General features: G+C 41.4%; 2 protein-coding genes across 7 annotated transcripts in view; one reads left to right on the forward strand and one right to left on the reverse strand.

Moving 5' to 3' along the window:
- Ercc8 (ERCC excision repair 8, CSA ubiquitin ligase complex subunit) overlaps positions 1-14,375 on the reverse strand; it is a 48,383-nt gene extending 34,008 nt beyond the window's left edge. For 2 of the 6 annotated variants that reach the window (XM_076916223.1, XM_076916222.1), the window contains exons 1-2: positions 14,193-14,334; positions 7,920-8,015 (exon numbers count right to left, since the gene is read on the reverse strand). Coding sequence is in view for 3 of the 6 variants with exons in the window: in XM_034523641.2 (XP_034379532.1) it covers positions 1,959-2,060; positions 7,920-8,015; positions 14,193-14,269 (275 nt within the window). In the remaining 3 variants the exon portion in view is untranslated. Of the gene's footprint in view, positions 1-1,958; positions 2,061-6,758; positions 6,799-7,919; positions 8,016-14,192 lie in introns of those variants that run through there. The other 4 variants (XM_076916221.1, XM_034523641.2, XM_034523642.2 and 1 more) reach the window with 4 other exon arrangements.
- Positions 14,376-14,428: 53 nt separating this feature from the next.
- Ndufaf2 (NADH:ubiquinone oxidoreductase complex assembly factor 2) overlaps positions 14,429-20,629 on the forward strand; it is a 111,263-nt gene continuing 105,062 nt past the window's right edge. The window contains exon 1 of the mRNA XM_034523543.2: positions 14,429-14,616. Coding sequence (XP_034379434.1) covers positions 14,490-14,616 — 127 coding nt within the window. The 5' untranslated portion in view covers positions 14,429-14,489. The remainder of the gene's footprint in view (positions 14,617-20,629) is intronic.

A 20,629-nucleotide genomic window follows, 5' to 3' on the forward strand; every position in this document is an offset into this window, starting at 1 on the left:
CTCTGCAGGGGCAGTAGCTAAAGCAAAGACTCAGAAGAGGTCCAAGTGCTGAGCCTAAGAACTGCTGAGTGCTCAAGTGCTGTGAGGAACAGACAGAAAGGAGATGAGGACAGGGAGAAGCTCTGTCAAATGTCATCTTCAGGACAGCATGAAGCGTCCTGAAGCGTGCATGACGTCACAGCAGCCATGGTTATCTGCCTAAGGCTCGCACAGGATCAAGCCAGTCCACACTGCAGCAGGGATGGAGGAGGAGCTCACAGGCTCCACTCCCAGCTAAGGAGTGACTGGCTATTGATGGATGACTTTGCATCTATGAGCAAGCCTGTGGTACTATCTGGACTCAATGAGTTACAAACAAAGAACACATAACATTGGGAGGGGGACATGTTGAGGGGAGTCCTGAGGGAGTGGGAGGTATAAGATATAGTGATATAGATTAAGATATAGTGCATACAAGTAGGTCATTGTCACACAATGAAATATACTCTACAAAGAGATGTCCTAGAGTATTCTGTTTTGCTTCTTTGGTTTTGTTGTTGTTGTTGTTTGGCCTTTTGTTTGCTCGTTTTGGAGACAGGGTCCTCTCTGCATAGTCCTGGCTATCTTGGAACTCACTAGGTTGACCAGGCTGGCCTAAAGCTCACAGAATTCCTCTTGCCTCTGCCTCCCAAGTGCTGGGACTAAGGGTGTATGCCACTGTGCTCAGCTATCCTAGAGTATTTGAGTAGGTAATAGTCTTAATTTTTAATTGCATGTGTGTGTGTGTGTGTGTGTGTGTGTGTGCACATGGCCTGCATGTAAAGTCCACAAAACAACTTATGAAAGTAAGATCTCTCCTATGATGTAGGTCTCAGGGACTAAGGTCACTAGGCTTGGTGACAAAATGCCTTTACCCACTGAGTCATCTAGCTGACCCTGAACTTTTTAAGTATATCTTGATTTACACAGTAGTTTTTACAGCTTTCAACATGCTTTAAAAATATTTAATTATCACAAAAGCCTGCTAAGAATGATGGAACCAGTAAAATTACCTCTAAAACATAATAAGCCAGTCTCGAGAGAGATTTTCAAAAACTGTTTCTAAAATAAATAGTATGTAAACACACAATTATGAATCAGAGCCTAGGGTCCTTTGCAGTGCTCTGGGAACATACAGTTCTGTGAGCTTCTCCCTATGAGAGCACACTGGCTAAGGCAAAGTTGGCTCAGGAACAAATCAGACACAGGTAGCAAAAGAGCTTCAAATACTGTTAGGAAAAAAAATAGCCAGGGAAGTCAGGACAGACAGGTATATTTTTAGGTTGAGTAATGTATGTATGTATGTATGTATGTATGTATGCATTTTTTCAAGATAGGGTTTCTCTATGTAGCCCCGACTGTCCTAGAACTCAGCTTGTAGACCAGGCTGGCCTTGAACTTGGATATCTGCCTGCCTCTGCCTCCCAAGTGCTGGTTTAAAGGCACTGAGTACGCCCTCATTGCCTGGGCTTAAACTGAGCTTTTCTGAGTGAGCAGACAGACAAGAAAGAGGCTCGTGCATGTATGGTGACAGGACTGCTTGCATATTTATTACACCCTGTTTTTAAGCTTTTCCCCATTTACATCAGTTGAAAACTTAGTCTGCATTTATAATTAGCTGAAAGATTCATACATGAACCTTATACTAAGTGGTATTAAAACCACAGTTACTGAGATATGCTTTGTAGGTACAGAACAAAATGACACAAAAGTCTTTTTAAAAATTCATTTGAAAGCTGATACAAAAACTGTCTGGAGGAAGTCACATGGCAAAAAAATATATTGAATTTTGATAGTTTTCAAGGAAAGTGTCAAAGGATATCCATGTCAACTGAATTTTGTTTACACCATGCATATGACTGCTATTTTCACCGTTTCCATTTGATGCAAATGATACTGAACTGTTTACATATTCATGGGTTACACTTTCAAATACACACCTGCCAATGGAACACACTGCTTTACATGTGTAATAGGGCTGTCTGCTGGCATTCTCAAGGTCATAGAGTACAATCACGCCATCGGAACCACCTGACAGCATGCTGACAACAGAAAAGTCACATTAACCGCTGTGAGAAGTCCACCTACAGATGATGCCTTCATAACTGCACAGTGACCTAGATATGCCGCAAGTATTAAGACAGCAAATTCAATTAATTCTAACAGATTTAGTAAACTGGAATTTCTTAACATTTATAAAAAGCATAATTACAGAAAATCTCAACCTTTGATCATCTCAGGTTTACATGCATGACTGCAAAAAGATGGTAGGACAAGATGGCAAAAGACAGCTAAGAAAATAAAAGATTATAGTACCACTGTAAATGTCTTCTTGAATTTGCTAAATGCAAACAGAATTAGTCTATTACCGACAGTAGCTATGGGTTCCTGTGCAAGCTGTATCACTGATGAGCCTGTGGACATTTGTAAAAATAGTAACAACGAAGTGAGGGAGGGCACTGCACCTAAATGATAAAGCTGATGCAGCAGTAAATGGAAGCTGCTTCTCTTCTTTAGGTTAACGTATTCATTCCATTCATTTGTGCCCAGAACCAACAATGTGAAAGGTACTCTGCTAATGAGCTGTGTAATACCCGGAAAGTTATAGTCTAGCAGGAAAAACCTTGTGTTTGATCTTAATGTGTAGTAAGTTGCAACTGAGATCACCATGGCAATGTGCTACTTTTATTTTAGCTTGAGGCTTCAAGGATAGCATCTTTTGCTATAATATTTAAACTGGTACCTGAAAGACAAAGAGAAGGTAGCCAGTAAGGTGCATGAGAGTCACACTCTAGTGACTGAGGGAGGACTATATTGTGAAGCATGGGAGAGAAAGGGGAGAGATGAGAAGCCTAGGTCTTGTGTGTTCAGTCTGACTTAGGAGCAAAGGGCACTAAAGGGGCAAACCTGTCCTTCAAACCAATTCATTACATTGCGAGAGCCTGGAAATGATTTAAAACTCAAAAGCTTTGTAAAACGATTTCTAAATAGTCATATGTAATCATAATTTGACAACAAAAAGTTCTTCATATTAATTCAACTAACTTGCAAAATTAGCTTATAGAATACTCTTAGCCCGTCACATACATTACACAGGACCCTTGAGTCTGCCCAGGACTGCTCTTAGTTTGTTGCAGGCTGTTTGTTCTCCAATTATGATTTTGGTTTTTTCCTAACATTACCTGAAATACTCTTTGAACTTGAAGTAACATTTAACTGACCTGCCCATCAGCCATAATGTTTTCAGTATAGAAAAAACAACAAACAGGTGGTGAAGCATGAAGTGAATTCAGAACAAAGTCTACAAAAAGGAGGGTTTTAATTTTCCCACAGATTGGAATACACCCTATCTCACATTCAATATTGTCATGGCTTCTGTGTTCTTACCCTCATTCGGAGTACCATCCTTTTACATTTTTTACAAGATGAAAATCTCTTTGGGATCAAACTTAACTGCAACTTTTTAGGCATTCTGAATTTTATTCCAGTATTACACAAAATACAGTTAGCCAGTTAAACATGTGTATCTCATCTGCAGGGTCTCCAGGGAAGTCCACACACTAGGACCATTCCCATCAGCAGGGTCTTCAGGGAAGTCCACACACTAGGACCTTTCCCATCAGCAGGGTCTTCAGGGAAGTCCACACACTAGGACCTTTCCCATCAGCAGGGAAGTCCACACACTAGGACCATTCCCATCAGCAGGGTCTTCAGGGAAGTCCACACACTAGGACCTTTCCCATCAGCAGGGTCTTCAGGGAAGTCCACACACTAGGACCTTTCCCATCAGCAGGGTCTCCAGGGAAGTCCACACACTAGGACCTTTCCCATCAGCAGGGTCTCCAGGGAAGTCCATACACTAGGACCTTTCCCATCAGCAGAGTCTCCAGGGAAGTCCACACACTAGGACCTTTCCCATCAGCAGAGTTTCCAGGGAAGTCCACACACTAGGACCTTTCCCATCAGCAGAGTTTCCAGGGAAGTCCACACACTAGGACCTTTCCCATCAGCAGAGTTTCCAGGGAAGTCCACACACTAGGACCTTTCCCATCAGCAGAGTTTCCAGGGAAGTCCACACACTAGGACCTTTCCCACTACAACTCCCTTTCCTTTTCTTCAGTTCCTCACCAATGCAATTTTTATAGTAATCACGACTTCCTTTTCTAAATACTGCACAATTCATCGCCCAAAAGTGTACCAGGAATACAGGAGCTTTGCTTTGGATTGTTTTAGATGGATACAGACCTTTAGCTCACCCTTGTGATTCTTTGTTCCCTCGACCTGTTGTTTCTTGTGATTTATCCTTGGCAAAACCCAGGTCATTTGTCCTGCAATTTCAACCTTAGACTTTTAATCTTTACTTATAATAAACTTCACTTATAATTTCTTTATTGTGATGTTATCAGCAGCCAAACCAGTACCTAGGATCCACAAAGTTATACACTGACATATAGTATTGCTATTTTCTAGAATTTTTGGTTATCATCAACACTTATATTTCTGTCCTTCTGGTTATTCTGGCTATCTGATTTCAACTCGGTAGAATAATACCAAAGAAGGGCTAATGAGTACAGAACTCTAAGAATCCCTGTATACTGACAAATGTCTGCCCATCTGGCTTTGAAAATCAGTATGAGCAGACTTAAAAGTCTTAAATCTCAGAGTGTTTTAGATTAAAAAAGAAATTCTTACTTTGGGCAAAAATCCCAACATCAAATTCCAGTGACAGTGTGATCCATTCCCTTATATACCACAGTCGTAGATCTTACTCCAGCAACAAGGCTTACTGAAGTATAGTTTCATTTTTTAAATAATCATTTCAATTTGTTCACATCTCAAATGATATCCCCCTTCCCAGTTACCCCTCCACAAATCCCCCATCCTGTTACTGTCTATTAGCTCTCACACTGTCCGGCATGATGTCACTGTCTATTAGCTCTCACACTGTCCGGCATGATGTCACTGTCTATTAGCTCTCACACTGTCCAGCATGATGTCACTGTCTATTAGCTCTCACACTGTCCGGCATGATGTCACTGTCTATTAGCTCTCACACTGTCCGGCATGATGTCACTGTCTATTAGCTCTTACATCTTATATCCTATTTTTGCTTGCTTTCCCTACTCGTTCAGAATGGAGTCTGGATTTAGAATAACAATTCCACTTTTATCTTAGAAAAATTCCTTCTGAGTTATATTTTTCTTTCCTTTTGATAAGAAACCTAAACCATAACAATTTTTAATAAGAGATGCTCTGATCTGTTCTGTTTCTGATCTGTTACTGGGCTTCCCTTTCCCTTTGTGTGAACTGCCCACACTGCTTAAGCTGGAGTCTACTTTTCAGTGTAGGGCTCCATTCTCCACAGAGCTTGGCCTATGAGTTCCTAGGAGCCATTATAGGGGGTTGGGCTGAGCTCCTTGCAGTCTCAGGCTGGCTGTGAAGTCACCTGTCACTGGTGTGTGACAGACGTGCTATAATCAGACAGCAATTTGGAGGCATCAGCCAGATCAGTGACTCCATCAGTTTTGCTCACTCTCCTTCTTCCATGAGTACACGCCAACAGCACACAGATCTTGCAGTCATCAAGGTTTGTCTCCTCTTACTCACAGTTTGGGATTTATGTAGACACTTCCTGAGGTCAGCCTCTTGCTCTCATCTCCTGAGAGCTGAGATGACAGGTGTTTACCAATGGAACTACATGCTCATACCTGCTGGGTTTCTGTTTCTCTGCCAGTACTGTTCATGTATTACCAATGTAAAACAATGTAAAAAAAAGTTGTTGTTTTTTTTTAATTGAATTTAATTGGTGTTCATGAAAATGTAAAATGTTTTAAATTAAAATAATTGCAAAACATTTTCTTTTGAGATTATTTACTGCAAGAAAATTTAATCATTATTGAAATTAAACAAATTTCTATTTGGTACCTGACACTAATAGCTATGAGGTTACTATTCTGCTAATCATGACCATATTAAAGAGGTAGGGTATTATTTTTATATAGAAAAGAAACCTTATAAAAGATGAATAAATTAAAAGAACTCAGAAGACATAAATTTTAATCTTCATAAGGGTATGCAAATGTATTCTATGTAACTGAACCTGTTAAAAATGCAGTTTATGGATAGTAAAAAAAAAAAATGCAGTTTATGGATAGTCTTCTTAAAATAACACCTATCTTGGAACTGAGACTGGTCTACCAGATCTCTGTGTTCTGGTTTTGACTATGGTTTTTAGTGCTTCTGCTATAGTGTTCATGGTGGATGACAAATACTAATATAAATTTGAACTAATTTCTTAAGGAAAAGAAAATACTTGTTTTCAAATTGACATATATTTTCACCTTTATTTCTTCTTGCTACTAAACGTGATTACATATAGTATGTTTTTGAGAAAATAAATGCACAGTTGTAGTTTTACCATGTATTAGAGGGAAAGCTATTGTGCTAAGTGGCTCAGACTTTAATTAGATGCACCATAAAAATCTCTTCACCCTACACCCCTCAAACATATTGCACACATACACACATATATAGGCTGTAATCTGACAGCTCTCACTGACTCTGTTAACTGGTCACCGTCCCTCACAGGGTACATAATCAATATACCAATGCTTGGCTGGTACACTACTATACTTTTCCCACTGGCACCAATGACCAGCTCCCCCCCCCCCAAAAAAAAATCAGCTATCCTTTGTTCCTTGGATCTGCATGTATTTTATTTATCAATGAGTGCCCCTCACCTGTCTTTGAACAGGAAGTGGTAGGTTAAGCCTTGGAAAGCTAGGGGAAAAAAAAGAATTATTGTATGCCATCTTTTAAATATAGCCATGTGCTAAATTGAGAACTGCTTTGGCAGGTGTTTCTTGTAGACTATTATTATGGCAGAAGGGGAAAGTAAGGAAGCGCAAATCTGCCACACCCACCTGGCTTATTTTAATGTAAACATCAACTAGGGCAACTGCTAACTAGATCACAACAGGAGCAACTACTTCCCATAGGTTATTTTAATACCTAATCTAATTATAAACAACATAAGGCTTGACTTTGTTTTAGTTCCTTGTAGTGCCGAGGCTTGAATCCAGGGTCTTGTACCTACTAGGTGAGGGTCCGATTAGTGAACTATACCCTCAGCTCACTTGAAGGGCTCTGAGCCCACATTCACTAACAGTCTTGTTTTCTCCTCCTATTATGCTCTAGACTGAACCCAGATCTGGAGCATGCAAATCCTACTTTTGCCACAGAGCTGACCCTCCACCCTGAAACCTTCCGGCATGAGGATTGTGGAGTGCCGATTCCTGGTGAGACGTGCCGGGGAAGTTGTGAGCAGGGGGACACATTTAGTTACAGTGTAGGCAATGAGATGGAATAAGCATGTTTTCAATACAGATTTTTCTCAAGTTCTTAAGAAATAAGAACTTGACAAATAAGTTAAGCATGGTCATTCCCATCAAATAGCTAAGACAGATTGAAAATCGGAAAGGTTAGGTCAGTTGCACCAGGTTGCAGAGCTGATGAGGAGAAAACTCGGTGAGACTTCTTCAAACCTAGTTTGTCAAACACATCTCTACCTTTCTTTTACTTCCCATTAGTCCTTGAAAGGAACAACTATATTTTAGAGGAGCACCTAAATGCGTCCCAGCACTTAAAAGCCTTCTGCATCAACATAAACTCCTAGTTCATTGATTTAACATGAATATATTTATGTCACATTTGGCATATTGATCTGAAAACATCTTGTATATTTGATTTTCTGTTTCTATTTCAAATGAATAAATGCTTGTTCAACAAATGCTATAATTTACAATTTTTAAAAATATTTTAAAGAACTTTTTACTAATCAATCTAAAAAGGCAAGATTTTACTACACCTCACTTAGAAAGAAAAGTGAAGCTGTAACTTACTATCTTCCTTCAACAGGCTCAATGTCCAGAGTGTTAACTCCACTGCCATGGATTCTTTCAACATCCCTGTCTTTGTTTAACTCCAGTCCCAGGACCCTTCAGAAATTGAAAAAGAAAAAGATAAAGAAACGATAAGAAAAAGTTTAATACAAATAAATTCCTTATCTCCCCAAGATTACATAGATTACCATAAATATTGCAAGTCTTTAGTTCTTTACTATATTTAAAGGTATTTGGATTTGTAAATGTAAGCCTCTAAACAAGTTACCAACTACATGCAAACATTTCACTTGAAACACTAACTTTAAATTTCATTTAAACCTAATGCTGTGATCCTTTACACAGTTACTTATGTTGTAGTGACCCCAAACCATAAAATTATTTTTACTGCTGCTCCATAACTGTAATTTTGCTTTTGTTATGAATAGTAATATAAATATTTGACATACAAGATATACGCAACCCCTATGAAAGGGTAGAGACTCACAGGTTGAAAACTCCCGATTTAAAGCTTTTAAGTCCTTAAAAAGGTATCTATGGATATTCCAATAAGCCTGACTTAAGACACCTAGTGGATAAAAGTTTGAATTACACAATTTAAAGATTCTCTTAGATGTTCAAGACAGCAGAAATACAAACTATATTCAATGCCACAGTTTAATCGAAGTGAATTAATTTCTTTTTGTCATTAGTGTCTTCGTTATTTTTTTAAACCTGTATTTCTTCTTCTGAACTTTGCTTTGGGCCCAAACATGGAAATGTGAGGTACAGCAGTAACCAGAGGCCGGATTTGCTGCTTAGAGGATGGGTTCCAAATGTTGGAAAATCACAGCAGAGATGGAAATCAGAAAGAACAAGGTCAGGGCAGTGGTAGCACACACCTTTACCCCAGCACTTACCCCACCACATTCCATATAAAGACAGATCCTGAGCCTAGTAACAGTGGTCAAAATATTTAGGATGTAATTCAAAATTATCCTGCATATGAATCATGGAAATTTCAACTTCCATAAGAAAGGAACTCATGAGGAGTCAAAGCTGAGCTCTCACCTTTGGAGTTATGTGATGAGTACTTCACGGCAGCCATAGCAAAGTGGGTAAGAGATTAAAAACCATCCACACTCTACCTTAATGAACTGAACAGTAGACAAGAAAAGACCAAGGCAACCATTAGTGGACACGAAGATAGAATAACTGAAATTACACAAGCTAACAACACAGTGGAGAAGACTCAGGGACCAAAGAACAAGTGAGATAGGTCTAAGGTTAATGTAACTGATCCGGAGAAGAGAAGAAACACAAGGCAGGCGAAGCACTGGGGAGGAAAAAATGACTGACAACTCGATATAAACCTACAAACTGAGAAGTAAAGCAATTGCTGTGTAGAGGAAACCTGGAGAAATCCATATCAAGATACATTACAGCCAAATTGCTGACAACTAAAGACAGCTTTAAAGCAACCAGAGTAAACTGTCACTGTGTCTATAAATTAAAAAAAAAAAAATGATTTGGATGACAGCATTTCTCTCTAGTGAGAATCTTGATTTCTTAAAGAAAAACAGTTATGTTACATGAATATATTTCTGTTTTAATCTCAGGTGTAGGATATAGGACTGCTTCAGATTGTCTACAGCAGCTAACTTTGATTGCCTCATGCTCTAGGACGGGCATGATTTTTGCCAGCTGCAGATAGTTTATGTTTGGAATTCTGGGGACCCGAGAGGGCCTGTGGCCACTGCTCAGGATTTGCTCTAGCTGGATTGCTGGTTGAAGCTATCCTTATGAAGGAGATTGGGTTTGCTCCAAGGCCTCCAATCAGCAGGAAGTAGTGTAAAGAGGTCTATGCCCCGCCCCCTTTGTTCTCTAACCTCCTCTCTCCCACCTAGCTAGTGTTGGGAGGGTGGTGGTGGAAGGGAGTGGTAGGTAAGCCTGGGAAGGCTGGTAGATAATAGAATCCAATAAAATAGCCTAAAAACTGCCTACATTTCCCCTTTAAAATCTATTCAGCCATCAGATGTACTAAAAAAACAAATCAAATGAACAGCAAAAAACCCCAAAACAACCAAAACCCCTTAGCAAGTCACCTTCAGTCAGAGAGAGTTGAAATAAGAAGGGAAATTAGGATGCTCCAAAAGAAAAGAGCACGGGAAACAGCACATATCTGGAGTAAGCAACAGACAATTCTTTTCTTTAAAAGGTTTGATGATTTAAAACAATCTTAATGCTGTCTGGTGGGGTATATGCTGTTTGCAAATACAATTATATATGCCGACAACACAGAGGAAGGAAAGTAAACATTACTCAAGTTTTTAACATTCCAAATGAAGCAGTAAAATAACAATTCTAGTAAACAAACAGGTTGTGCAGCCACTAGTATATATGTATATGTAATATATAATGTAGGATATATTGCATATACATATATAGCATATACATATATACTACATAGTATATATTTTACACATAGAGTGTATATATACACTATATAAGGTATATATATTATATAGAGAGAGATAGTAAAATTATAACAGATATATCCAAAACGGAGGCTAAATATTGTCCAGATGAGGCAAATGAAAGCAGTACAGTGGAACAGACAGACAGTGGGGTCATTCATAGGCTCACATTTACTGCTGGGAATAAAAAATGTTTTTGGAGGGAGTTGAGACAATGGCTTAGAAGAGTGAGTACTAGTCTCTTAGAGGTCAGGACGTAGCATCAACATCAGGCAGCTCATATGCTTGTAACTCCAGCTTCAGGAGATCCAATACCATCTTTATACACAAACACACACTTTAAAAAAATGCTTTTGGAAAGCTGTTGCCTGTCCATGGGGTATGTTCTTGGTGGGCTGCCTTGCCTGGCCTCAGTGAGAGAGGATGAGACTAGCTTCAAGGAGACTTGATATGTGAGAGTGGAGGGATATCAGGTGGGCCCTCACCTGTTCAGAGAAGGGGAAGAGGGTTGGGGGAGGGATTGTAGGAGGGGGTAACCGGGAGAGGGCAGTGAGCAAGATGTAAAGTGAATAAATAAAATGATGATGATAATGATGATGATGATGGTATGTTTTTGGAAAACTTCTGGCTTCTTAGAAAGAAAACCATTATTAAGTTGTTATGAGAAACAAACAAGAGCCTATGTCCACACAAGAACTGGAACATGGATTCTTACAGGAGTTATAAGTAACAGCCCCAAATGGGAAAAGGTGTCTGTCTGCAACCGACTGGTAAACTGCTGGGTCCAGCATGGCTGTGTACAGGAAGGTGCGGCTCAGTTCTTGCCCCTGGAGCATCACCAGGTGGTTGATCCCATGATCCCCACATGTGCTGATGGTTGCTGTTGCCTCTAAGCTGATCTGCTGTCTTTTTTCTTTCTTTGGAATATACTCGCCTCCCGCTACTCAGAGCTAATCACCCCGTTCTAATTGAGGCAGATGAGGTCCTCACGAATGAGGAATGAAGATAGTCATGAGGCCGTGGATGACAAGAAGCAGGCTCTCCACTTGGCCTTTAGGGCCATGAGAAAAGATCTAGAGAACATAACCAGAGGCCATAAAAGCATATATGGTCCTTTGTAGAAGTAGTTCATTGCCAGACTTGGCCTTGAATTTGGAATTCTGAGGAGACACAGGAACCCTCCAGTCCAATGACTGCTGCAATAATTAGCCAGGGTGAACTTGGGGACATCAAGGATAGAAAGTTAAAGTAATCTCAAGAAGAAAAAGCATGGATAGGGTTGGAGAGATGGCTCAGCAGTTAAGAGCACTGACTGCTCTTCCAGAGGTCCTGAGTTCAATCCCCAGCAACCACATGGTGGCTCACAACCATCTGTAATGGGATCCAATGCCCTCTTCTGGTGTCTGAAGACTAACAGTGAACTCATATACATTAAACAAACAAACAAAGAAAGAAACAAATCTTTAAAAAAAAGAAAAAGCATGGATAAAAAAATAGAAATTTACATATAATTTAGCAACAAATAGTATCAGAAGGAGAGTACAGGAGGCTGTGAAATTGTTAGGACGAGGAAACACGGGTTAGAGAATTAAAAGATGATGTAGAGGCATATAAAAAGTTAGTCCTTTGTTCTCCTAGCTATTTGGGGAATTGGAGAAGATAATGCCTAGAAGGATTTCAGAGAGAATTAACCATTTTACTTACATAGAATTCAACCTTTGTAAAGAAACGTTTTTATTTTAGTAGTCTGTCACCTTTCTGTTCTTCCATGAAAACAGTTACTAAAGACTGCTGTCTGCTGTACCAGGAAACCTCAAGAGCTGTGCCCAGCTACCAGTGAAGAACAGGTGTGTAAATGTGCTTTTGCTTTGAGTCTAGTTCTTGCTTTAAGGAAACGGGGGTATTGATCTGGGACTCATAGAATGTATGTAAATTTAAGAATTTCTGATGATTATTAACACTGATCAAAGCCTTGATGATGTAGCTTTAGTCAATAAAAGACTGGGTTCAGGCTCTCCTGTTGGGAGACGGCAACAGCATAAGAAGAGAGAAAGCAAAAGAATGAGAAGAAGGAATTAAGCTGAAGAATAAAGAATACTGAGAATCGTCAGGGAGCAGAGAGTGCCTGACCTAGCAGCTTGCATCTACTACTGACTCCGAGTCATTATTGAATGAGTGCCGTTCCCATTCCCGTCTTTCTCAGGACCCTCCTCACACTGAGGCTGGACCTAGGCAGTAAACTGTGGTCTACCTGCATAGTGGCATGTTCACAGCAATAAAAGGCAGATATACATCCAACACAGAGAAATTTCAAAACTATTACACTGAAAAAAGGAAGGAAGGAAGGAAGGAAGGAAGGAAGGAAGGAAGGAAGGAACGAACCAAACAACCAACCCACCCAGACAATTCCTATAACAAGCCAGGATTCAGCTGGCTGTCCTGGTGCATGTCTTTAATCTCAGCACTTGGGAGGCAGAGGCCAACAGATCTCAAGTTTGAGGACAGCCAGGACAGCACAGAGAAGCCATGTCTTGGAAAACAAAACAACCAAAACTAAAAACAAAGCAAGTCAAGATTCCACTTCTATAAACTGTTGAACATGCAGTTGAGGTGGATCAGATGGTCCTGTGGCTGGTGAAGCAGAGAAGGGTTCGCAGTAACAAAGTGCAGCAAAGCTTTAGGGTGGGAGCATTAATCTTCTTGATATGGTGATGGTCTTAAAAATATGTCAATACTCAGCATGTTTTACACTACAGTGAAAGTTTTATTTTTCTTTTTTTTAGGGGTGGGGTGGGGTGGGGTGGGATATGTTATTATGTAGCTCCGTCTGACCTGGAATTTGCTATATAGCCCAGGCTGAGCTAGCAACCTTCCTCCATCTGCTTCCTGGGACCTGGGATCACAGGCTTGTGTCATCGATGTCCAGCTTGTATACTACAGTTCAATACCAATCTCTGTAACTTACAGCTCCAGGCTGTAAACATGCTTTTGAAGATGTTGGCTGTGAGCGCTGAGTTTAGTGTTTGTTATGCTTTTGTCATTAATGGATGACAGGGAAGTTCAGCGGACATCTCCTCTGAATAAAAATAGGACTTTCCAGTTGTTTAGTTGCAAAAATTAATGAGAATTTTAAAATAACCTTAGTACTTTATTTTAACAAAACCGTAATCTTCACTGAAGTCTGATACTAATTTCAGTTACTGTAATTTAACTAAATACTAGACCCCGTCAACATTATTCAAATCTCAGTCACTAAGAAATACTATAAAGCTGAAAGCCCAAAAGTTGATATTCCATCTACAAGTCACTATATAAAACAGCACGTAGGAGGTGACCTATTTACACCTGTGCACCTATGTACACCTGTTACTCAGTTTACAAACACATTCAAAGCAAATAGTTTTGCCTTAGAGATAAACCCACAAGAAAATTTACAAAAAATAAAGGCGCTAGTCGACAGAATGAAAGTGCACCAAAGAAATAAGAAGCAGTAATGTTGGAAGTGAAGTCAAGTGGGGCGCAGTGGGGTTGGCTGGCCGTGAGAATGTTCACACTGCCATCAGGTCTCTCCCGGAGTGACAGTTATCTAACTTGACTCCCTGGTTACTTTCAACTTCATTCTTCACGTACACCGCAAGCTACAATCATTGTGCCTGGGTTTCTTCTTCATACTCTCCCCATACACGCACACGCGGGTCTTCCTCATCCGGCTCCTGCCGACTTCTTCATCTCCAGCCCCATCGGTCCTGCCACCCTAACTCCCTGCTCCCGACTCTCACTTTGGCACCGGAAGAGGAAAAGACATGGCATGCCTTACCTCCGTGTGGACTGCGCTCTACGCAAGCGAAGAGGGTCCTCCAAACCCGACTGTCGAGCGGACAAGAAGCTCAACATCTTGCTTCCACACACCGGCTTGAGGCCTCGATGCCGCCATGACAGAGCTTGGAACCGGATGCAACAACACGGGCTCCCATTGGCCAATCAGCGATGTGACGCAACCAAAGGAGAGCGGCGTTACTGGGGGGTTCGAGAACGCCGGGAAGTGGGCGGGACTTCTCGTGGGCGTGTCCTCCGGTCGCCGGGAGAGTCCCGGGACCTTGAGCTGCTCGCAGGCATGACCTGGTGGCGGGGTGTGTTGCGCTCTGTTTGGAGCTCCTTGTCCAAGGAAGTGAAGGAGCACGTGGGCACGGACCATCTGGGGAACAAATACTACTACATCGCCGAGTACAAGAACTGGAGAGGTGAGAGCCAGGAGCGGCTACCGGTCGCTGCGCATCCCGGGCGGGTGACGGCCGCCGTACTTTGGGGCCGGGCCGTGGATGTCATGGGCTTGGTGGTTGCCTTGGGCAACGAAGTCTGGACCCAGTCCTCCAAGATCTGCCAGAGGGTCTGGGCTGAGGAGCTTCAGGAAAGGCTTTGCGCCAGTGCCTAGACTTGGTCTAAAGATCCCGGTTGTCCTCAGAGTTTACCTTTCCCAGTGGCGCACTGTCTGGGGCGCTCTCCCTATCTGTCGCTGCCCTTGCAAACCTAGTAGTTTTCAAATACACTGATCCTTTCTAATTTAACAGTTCCTGTTTCCCTTCCAAGGAGTCTTGAGTCCCAAGACCCTGTCCAGGTCGATTTCAGAAATGTATGTCTAAATTGTTTTCAAGAACTGGCACGGTTTAGTTAAGAGGTGTTCTGTCCCAGTCAGGCGGTGTTGGATCACGCGTTTAATCCCAGCACTCAGGAGGCAGAGGCGGATGGATCTCTTGAGTTCGAGTCTAGAGTGAATTCAAGAACCATCAGGGCTAGGTTCCTTTCCCCCCACCCTCTCTTCTCTTTCTTTTCCTCTTCTTCCTCCTCCTCCTCCTCCTCCTTTTGACAGCAGGCCACACAATGTCTTTTATTTTTCTTCTATTGCTCCAATATAGAAAGTCGCAGAGAAAGAAGTTGGGTCAGAGCTTAAGCGATGACTGAGGCAGCTAAGTCACAAGTCAGTTTTTCTTGTTTCAGAGGTCTTCCATCAAAGAGATAATAGTAGTGTCTGTCGCTACTGGGACGGTTGAAGACTGGTCCAACACTGTATTTCATTCATTTTTTCACAATATTAACTATGTTAAATGGCAATATGAAATTGTTTTACTTAGCTTTAAAGTAGATTTGTTAATTGCATGTGTATTGCCTGCATGTATGTGTATGCACACTAATTGTGTTTCTGGTGCCATAGATGTTGGAACTGGAGTCAATGATGGTTGTTTAGCCATCATAGGAGTGCTGGGATTTGAACCTGGGTCTTCTGCAAGAGCACTTGCTAAGTGCACTTAACCTCTGACAGATCTCTCAAGCACCTACTTAGCCCTTTCCTAAAACTTACTACCTTGAACTTTTTTTACCCCCTAAGCATTTAAATATGCTGCCTCCACTTCCTCTACCCAGACAACCACTGATCTGATTTCTGACACTATGAATTGGTCTGTATTTTCAACAAATTTTATAAATATATATATATATATATATATATATATATATATGTCTTTAGATTTCTTTCTTGGTCCTTTATTTAGGATAATTGTTTTGAAATTCATCTTTGTGTATATATCAAAATTTTAACCATGTTGCTAATGTTCTAATTGTGTGGGATGTAATGTATATAGTTTTCTTATCTGTTCACCTGTTCATAGATCTTTGGATTATTACCAGTTTTAAGACTGTCACGGATAAATAATTAACATCCATGTAGATAAGGCTCTTGTAGATACAATGCTTTCATTTCTCTTCTTAAAATGTTTACAAGGAGAATGTTTGGACCAACCTGTAGATGATGTATGTTTCACTTGTTGAGAAGCAGACAGAGTGGCCCTGGTGGCCCACATGCCTTTAGTCCCAGCACTCAGGAGGTAGAGGCAGGGGAATCTCCGCATCTGAGGCCAGCCTGGTCTACAGAGTAAGCTCCAGGATAGGGACTACACAGAGAAATGCTGTCTCAAAGGAAAAAAACAAAACAACAACAAATACAAACCCCTAGAAAAGAAAGAGAAAGAGACGGAGGGAGGGGAGGAGGGAGGGAGGAAAAGAAAAGAAGGGAGACAGCTTGAGATCCATTTTGTATCCCCACCAGCAGTGCTGAAGGGTTCCGTTGTTTCACACCCACACCAGCACTTGGGATGCCCACTCCCTTCGATTTAGTCAGCTAATTGGTGCATACAGATATGTGGTTTTTCTTTACTGTTCACTTTACTACTAGTAAATTGAGTTTATTTTTAATTGTTTTTAAGGACCGAGAAATGGCTCATTGGGTTTCAGCATTTGCTCAGCAAACAGGAAGTTCTGAGTTTGAATCCCCAGCATCCATGCATGAAGCCAGGGATGGCTGTATGTACCCTACACCCGTTGTTCTCTGTGGAAACAGAGTGGCAGCTCAGAGGGGTCAGCCAGCCTAGTCAGTAGGCAAGTTTCCAACCCAGAGACCGTGTCTCAAAGTAATAAGGCAGAGGGTCTAGAGTTTGGAAAGCCCGCCATCCAGCTCTGGTCTCCATCTATGTGTGCACAGGATGTACACTTGCACACTCAGGTGTGTGTAACACACAGAGAGGACTCACAGCACAGACTTTCTTTTCAAATTCAAATGCTATGAAAGTGGCATACATTTCACATTTTGACGAGTCGGGGATTCATCTAACTTCATCACCATCGGGATACAGGACACGGTCACTGCCTTCAGTATCTCCCACATGCTGACCCTTGGTAGTTATTCTCTCAGCTTGTAACCTTGGTAACTGATTATTATGTCAATTATAGTTTTGTCTTCTTGAGACTGTTATCCAGAGAGTCATACCATCTGTAAGTCTTTGAAAATAGCTCCTTCCGTTCAGCACAACGATGCCTTTAAGATTCAATGAGGTATCAGTAGTTTGTTTCTTATTATTGATGACTAATATTCCATTCAAGGATGCACCATAGTTTGTACGTTTACCCATTGAAGGACATTTGAGTTGCTTCCAGCCTTTGGTGCTTACAAATAGCGCGGCCACAAACATTCACATACGGGTTGTGCATGAACATTAGTTCTCATTTCCCCAGAGGCAGAACTGACTCTTAGCCTGTTCCTATCATTTAACTTCCACATGATCTCAGTGGCTCCAACTTACTCCTAAAGTGTGAATAAAATACTTACTCAGCGTCACAAGACATTTTTAGAGCTCAAGAGAAATAAATTGGAAAGTGTTGCTTTAAGAGAGTGAGGTTTAAGTCCCCATCAACTGGAGTTAAATTTGGATTCCTTTTTCTTGATTTCTTTTTTCACTTGTAGTTTTCAGCACAGGGAGTGTGCACATGCTTTGTTATATTTGCTTAGCAGTTTCTTGTGTTTAATATTATGAAGGGTGCTTGTGTGTTGTTGTGGTTTTTTTTGTTTTCTCCTTTGAAACAGCTTCACTGTGTAGCTTTGGCTGACCTGGACTCACTGTGTAAACCAGATTGGCTTGGAACTCATAAAAAATCCACCTGCCTTTGCCTTTCCCTGTCCAGTACTAGGATTTTTATTTACTTTGTGTGTGTGTGTGTGTGTGTGTGTGCGCACACGTGTACCTCTGTCTGGAGGCCAGAGATCAATGTCATCTGTCTCCTTCAGTCACTGTTTATCTTATTTTTTGAGGGAGGGTCTCTTGATGAGCCCTGAATTCACTGACTCAGTCCGATTGACTAGTCGGTCAGCATGATCCTAGCCATCCTGACCCCACCCCTTAGCACTAAGATTACAGGCATGTTATGGGAGCTGGCATTTTACATGGGTGCTTGGGATTTGAACTGAGGTCCTCATACTTGTATAGAAAGTACTTTACCCAGGGAACCATCTCCCTAACCCAGCTTTTAAAATTCCCTTTGTAAGCTTAGCAGTTCCTTGTTTGTTCCCTGTTAGCTCAGAGGTTCTTTTCATGAGTGGATCTCAAAACTGTTTATTCTCATAAACCGAAATCTATGGGTTGGCTTTTTAATTAATATTGACTCATTTATTCATTGAGTGTATGTGTGCGGTCATGCTTGGGCCACAGTGTATCTCGGATGTCAGAAGTCAGCCTTGGGAGGGAAGCTGGTTCTCTTCCTTCCGCTCTGTGGGTTTTGGGTTTCAAGCTCAGGCCACCAGGCTTGGGAGCAAGCACCATTGCTTTTGGAACACTCTGACCGGCCCATGACTTTGCGTTAGGTACGGGAAAGCTGTGTGGAACTTACTGATGTAGTCTCTTGTCCTCTCCCACACTCTGCCACGGCCAGGGTCTCACGTGAGAGTTTCCACCATTTGGTCCTCCCACAAAATCTCTAGCGGTCACTGCCTCAGTAGTTTGCTTTTTCCAAGAGCCGGAGTTGTAATTGTACAGTATGTAATCTTTTGAGATCATCTTTCACTTAATAATATGTATTTATATTGTTTTCTTTGTGTGCATGGGGCATAATGGTTCTCTTATTTTCCTCTGCCTTCATTCTGTTAATTATACATTAAAATTTGTTCATTGACTTTTTTAAATTAGTAGAATTTATTTTTATGTATTGATTTTAGTGCTGTAATAATTATTTCTCCCCCCCCCCCACATCCCTAGCCACCCTGTGTGCGTGAGTGTGCATGCGCGCACAGGCGGGCCACAAGTATGTGAGTACCCGCAGAGGCCAGAAGAGGGAGCACAACCCTCTGGAGGCAGAGTCCCGGGGGGCGTGGCTGCTGCAGAGCGGCTGCTGCAGGTCGCTGATGTAAGCGAGGTCTCCAGCCTACTGATGGAGCCTGGATCTACTTTCCAGCACAGCTATAAGCCTCTTTTATATGTAAACCGAATAGGATTGGGGGAGACAATAGGTAGGTGTGAGTCACTGGTTCTATTCATTTAAATTTTACACACTCATATAGTAGCACAAATCAGAAACACACTTTGTCATTCCTAATGTCCCAGTACTTCCATTGCCTGAGCTTAGGTTAACCACAGTTACCACTCTTTGGTCGAATGCTGAGTTTTCAGTATCTTCGCAGCCACCAACTCGCTCATACTCTCATTTCAAACACAGGGTTATTGTCTCATTCCCCATATGTAGCTGAGTTTCCTGTGTCTGCCTGGATATGGAGTGGGTCCTGCAAAGGCAGCTGGGAAATGAATGAGATATCTTTTGGCCCCACATTCTAAAAGTCAAAACAAGACAAAGCACATACGTGGATAAAGTAGTTCAAAGACTCGTAGCCTACGTAATTCAGATACTGTTTAATAAATAAGGCAGATTATCCTTGGAGGAATAAGTATTCCTGCCAGAAATAAAAGTGCCTGGCCATAGCGTAGGCAGCTTCCAGTGTGGGTCAGACGTGGGCCTGCCCTCTGCCCTGCTAAACTGAGTTTCATTGCATAACTGTATAGATACTTAGCCTTACCGTTCCCTTCCAATCATTAGATGATTGTTCAAAACCTGCATCCTCCTCTGTTGTGTGTATAGTAAAGACACATTGATTTGGAAGGTCTAACCTCATCCAATTCATGTGTATTATTTAGAGAATAGAAATGCTCACAGAGAACATGGAAAAGGAAAAAAAAACACAACTCAAAGTTCAGTTTCTGGTTTTTTAGTTAATAGTTGGAAGGTGGTTCTAGACTCCTCAAAGGTTGGGACTAATGAAAATATTTGACGTCTTCCAGCAGGGGGCAGCATTGTTCCAAAAATCAAGATTGACCAGCCCTTTCCTACTCTACTTTAAAATGATTTGAAGGAATCTCGCTTCCCACACACACCCAGGAGGAACCAGAGCATTTATTTACCCAAACAGCAGCAGCAGCAACAACAACAACACATAATGAAAATAGAAGAAAAACTCGAATATACAAGGCGGGCAGGGAACAACAGACAATATGGCTATAGTCAGTACTTTGCTGTCAGTAGTTTTCCTATAAGATTTCATTTTTTATTGTTTCCTGAATTCCCTCAGTCGTGTATGAAGTCCATGCACTTAAATACCTATTGTATTTTGTCAAAGGGGGAAAGGCCCACTGTTTGCCCTGAAGCCTGTGACTGAACTTGTGTCCGATGTGTCTATCTCATTCTCAACATCAAAGCGTGAGAATGGCGTGTGTTGGCAGTGCCTTTAAATGAACCTCAGCAACTGTAATCCTATTCCTGATTTTCCTCCCCGGGGAGAGTGGGACCTTTGAGCTGAAATGGAAACTTACTGTGGGTGATTGGCAAACTGGGTTATGTCTGTTGTTAAATTCGGTCACAAGAGTCTCCAGGAGTTCGTTTAAACTA

Source organism: Arvicanthis niloticus, chromosome 19, assembly GCF_011762505.2.
Source record: "Arvicanthis niloticus isolate mArvNil1 chromosome 19, mArvNil1.pat.X, whole genome shotgun sequence".
In the NCBI taxonomy this organism is placed as follows: domain Eukaryota; kingdom Metazoa; phylum Chordata; class Mammalia; order Rodentia; family Muridae; genus Arvicanthis; species Arvicanthis niloticus.